Source organism: Pygoscelis adeliae, unplaced genomic scaffold (assembly GCF_000699105.1).
Source record: "Pygoscelis adeliae isolate BGI_AS28 unplaced genomic scaffold, ASM69910v1 Scaffold183, whole genome shotgun sequence".
NCBI classification, from domain to species: Eukaryota; Metazoa; Chordata; class Aves; order Sphenisciformes; family Spheniscidae; genus Pygoscelis; species Pygoscelis adeliae.
The window spans coordinates 1,501,360-1,504,190 of NW_008824536.1; the positions used below are offsets into that span (position 1 = coordinate 1,501,360).

The 2,831-nt window shown below is 36.5% G+C and overlaps 1 protein-coding gene across 1 annotated transcript in view; it reads left to right on the forward strand.

The window, feature by feature from the left end:
• The window catches only part of SLTM (SAFB-like, transcription modulator), a 26,072-nt gene extending 24,884 nt beyond the window's left edge, over window positions 1-1,188 (forward strand). Inside the window, 2 exon segments of the mRNA XM_009321577.1 lie at window positions 26-183; window positions 536-1,188. Of these exon segments, the coding sequence (XP_009319852.1) occupies window positions 26-183; window positions 536-644 (267 nt within the window). The 3' untranslated portion in view covers window positions 645-1,188.
• The last annotated feature ends 1,643 nt before the right edge of the window (window positions 1,189-2,831 follow it).

Below are 2,831 nucleotides of genomic sequence, written 5' to 3' on the forward strand. Positions count from 1 at the left end.
AATGACTATCACTTTCTTACACTAGCACTATAACGAGGACAGACATGTTGTTGAACGCCATAGTCGTGAAACTGGACCAAGAAAAGAATGGCATGGACCTAGTTCTCAAGGAAGTGGGTATCATGACACAAGGAGAATGGGAGACGGCCGTGGAGGAGGTGGCATGATGTCTCCACATACAAGGTACAAAAACTACTTCCTCTCAATTCCCTGCTGAGCTCTCAAAGCTTTGGTTATGCTTAGGAAGTAGAATAGTCTCGGTGCAAGCAGCATTGCTTTCTGTGGATGGGTTGCTGCTGTGCAACATACAAACCCGTCTTTCCATGCCAGCACATGGCTCCAGAGTTGTCATATTGCTAGTGGCAGTATTGTTCAGCTGCACAAAAGCGAGTGACTTCTTGCATGGTTTCAAGTCTCTCTTGAGAATTACAGTTTAACAGTTAAGTGATATGAGACGTAACAGTGTTCTTACATGTACACTGAGAGTTTAGATACTTATCATAACTTAACACTTTTTTAAAACCTTTGTTTCCAGTAACTCTTCACCAATTAATAGAGTTGTACAGATCACAGGCAATTCCATGCAGAGGGGAAGTGGCTCAGGATTTAAGCCATTTAAAGGTGGACCTCCACGAAGATTCTAAGATCTACAGCTGCTTGGTTTCAAGATAACTTATTGAAATCTCTTGTAAACTTTCTCTGATTAAAAACAGGAAATCTTGTCTGGAAGTCCTGGTTAAATTTTTTTTAATTTAACATGATTACTTTCCTCTCAATTTTGGAGGCATTTTAATAGTTATGTTGTAATTTTGGATAGTTTTTGTGTATCTTTGATAAGCATTTTCCCTGAGGCACTAGAGCTGTGTAAAAACAAATTGGAACCAAAATATTTGTTAATCCTGTATAAAAGAATAGTTTGCAGCTGTGTGCTAGTAGTTTGATTTACCAACATTAGCTCTGTGGTGTCATGCTTTAAAGTTAGCTACTTATCACAACATACACAACTATAACCTCCATTTTGAAGGTTGTCCAGGCTACTATCTCTGCTTTCTAATTTGTAGAGAAATAAGATTGTTCTTTCATTACTGGGTATTATGTAACCTATTTTTGCAGAAGGTACTGTTACATTGAGTGCATTTATGTGTATTCTTGCAAATGTATTCTTTTGAAATAAACCTTCATATTCTGTATAGCTTCTAGTAAGTCTTTGAAACCTAGTCTTTGGGGAAGGAAGACAGAATTAAACAGACATGTTGGTATAGCAAATCAAAACAGCGGTGCCATTAGCTTCCAACTAAAACTTCTTTAATTGTCTCTTTCGTTATTACTGAGTTGAAAATCTAGAAGCACCTTTGATAGCACAAGAAAGATTAGTACCAAAAAACACAGGAACACTCATGGGAGGCCTAAAGAAATAATTTTACGCAGTTTGCTCTTTATGTAGAGCAAAGCTCTGGCAGAACTTTGATACAGCTCATTTTAAACCAGACAACCACAAATGAACTTTGCTTATAGTGGTTGGGGAATCCTATATAGGCAGTCTTGTTCAGGTACACCTACAGCTGTTCATTGGTGTGGTCTCCAGCAAAAGGGATGCATCTCTTTAAACCTTTTGGTTTTGTTTAACAGTGAATGGCCTATGTTAAATCTTTCTTGACCAGGCCCAATCAGAAACGTTAGGTAGTCAGTCCAAGACTCCTCTATCACCCAGTCAGCATAAGTATATAGTTACAATGCTGCTCTTCAGCAAGGGAAAAAAAAAAGCAAATCTAATCCACTACACAGCTTTACCAAATGGGATAGTTACAGAAATGAACAGAGGACCTTGCTAACAGAACATAAGAAGAGCTTGTACAGTAGTATTTGAATAAGAGCTAGAAGTTTTTACTGGTCAAGATTGTCTTTTGAAGAAAGACACAAGTTACAAATTTTAAGGCAAGAGCCAGTGAGAACATGCTGATGTTGCACGTGGATCTTTGCCACCCTCAGTTACAGTCCATTTGTTGTGTGGAAGAACTGCTAAGTTATCTGCAGTGTTCTGGAGGAATTAAGTAGCAGAAAACGAGTTAAACTAAATTGTTTTTGAGTAAGTAGGCTTTCAGGAAAGATGGGAGGAGAGAGAAACCTGGTATAACAGCATTTCCTATAGTTAGTCCTTTGTGAATATTCACAACTGAGAAATATTTAGGTTTAAACAAAAGAAATATGCTGCATCAGCAAATGCATCAGGACACATTTATCCAATAAGTAACTTATCTTGATGCCTTTAATACATGTTCTCTGTTCAATTCTTAGAAGAAAAATCTAAGAAGTTCAGTTTACTGAGTTTTTTTTCCCAGTAGTTTCCAAGAGAAAGTACAAGTTAACACAGTGCATTTTAAAAAGTACATATCCATTTGGCTGCAGTCTGCTTCACTAGGTGTGACAACACATGCAAAAGAAGTATTTGCTAGAAGATGAATTTGCAGTGGCTAACGGATCAAATGGGAAATATGGAAGTTTATAACCTTAAAAGACAAAGCTATAGAGAGGTACAAAAAGAAAACTTGAGATGTGGCTTTATCTTGCCTACAGTAAACAGGTCTAGATGCACATTCCAACTGTTAAAGGTATAAATAATATTTCCTGACCTTTTTGCTTAATTAAATGAAACTGTGATTGTGCATATGTAGATATTTCACTTAAAATATTGAAACTAAGATGATGGGGGAAAAAAATCTGATTGAAAACACATTGCCAAAAACTTTAATTTTATAAAAATATTTAGATCAACAGAAGTTTATCCTTTTCTTTTCCAGAGAGGATTATTTTTTTTAGGATTTCATCCAATC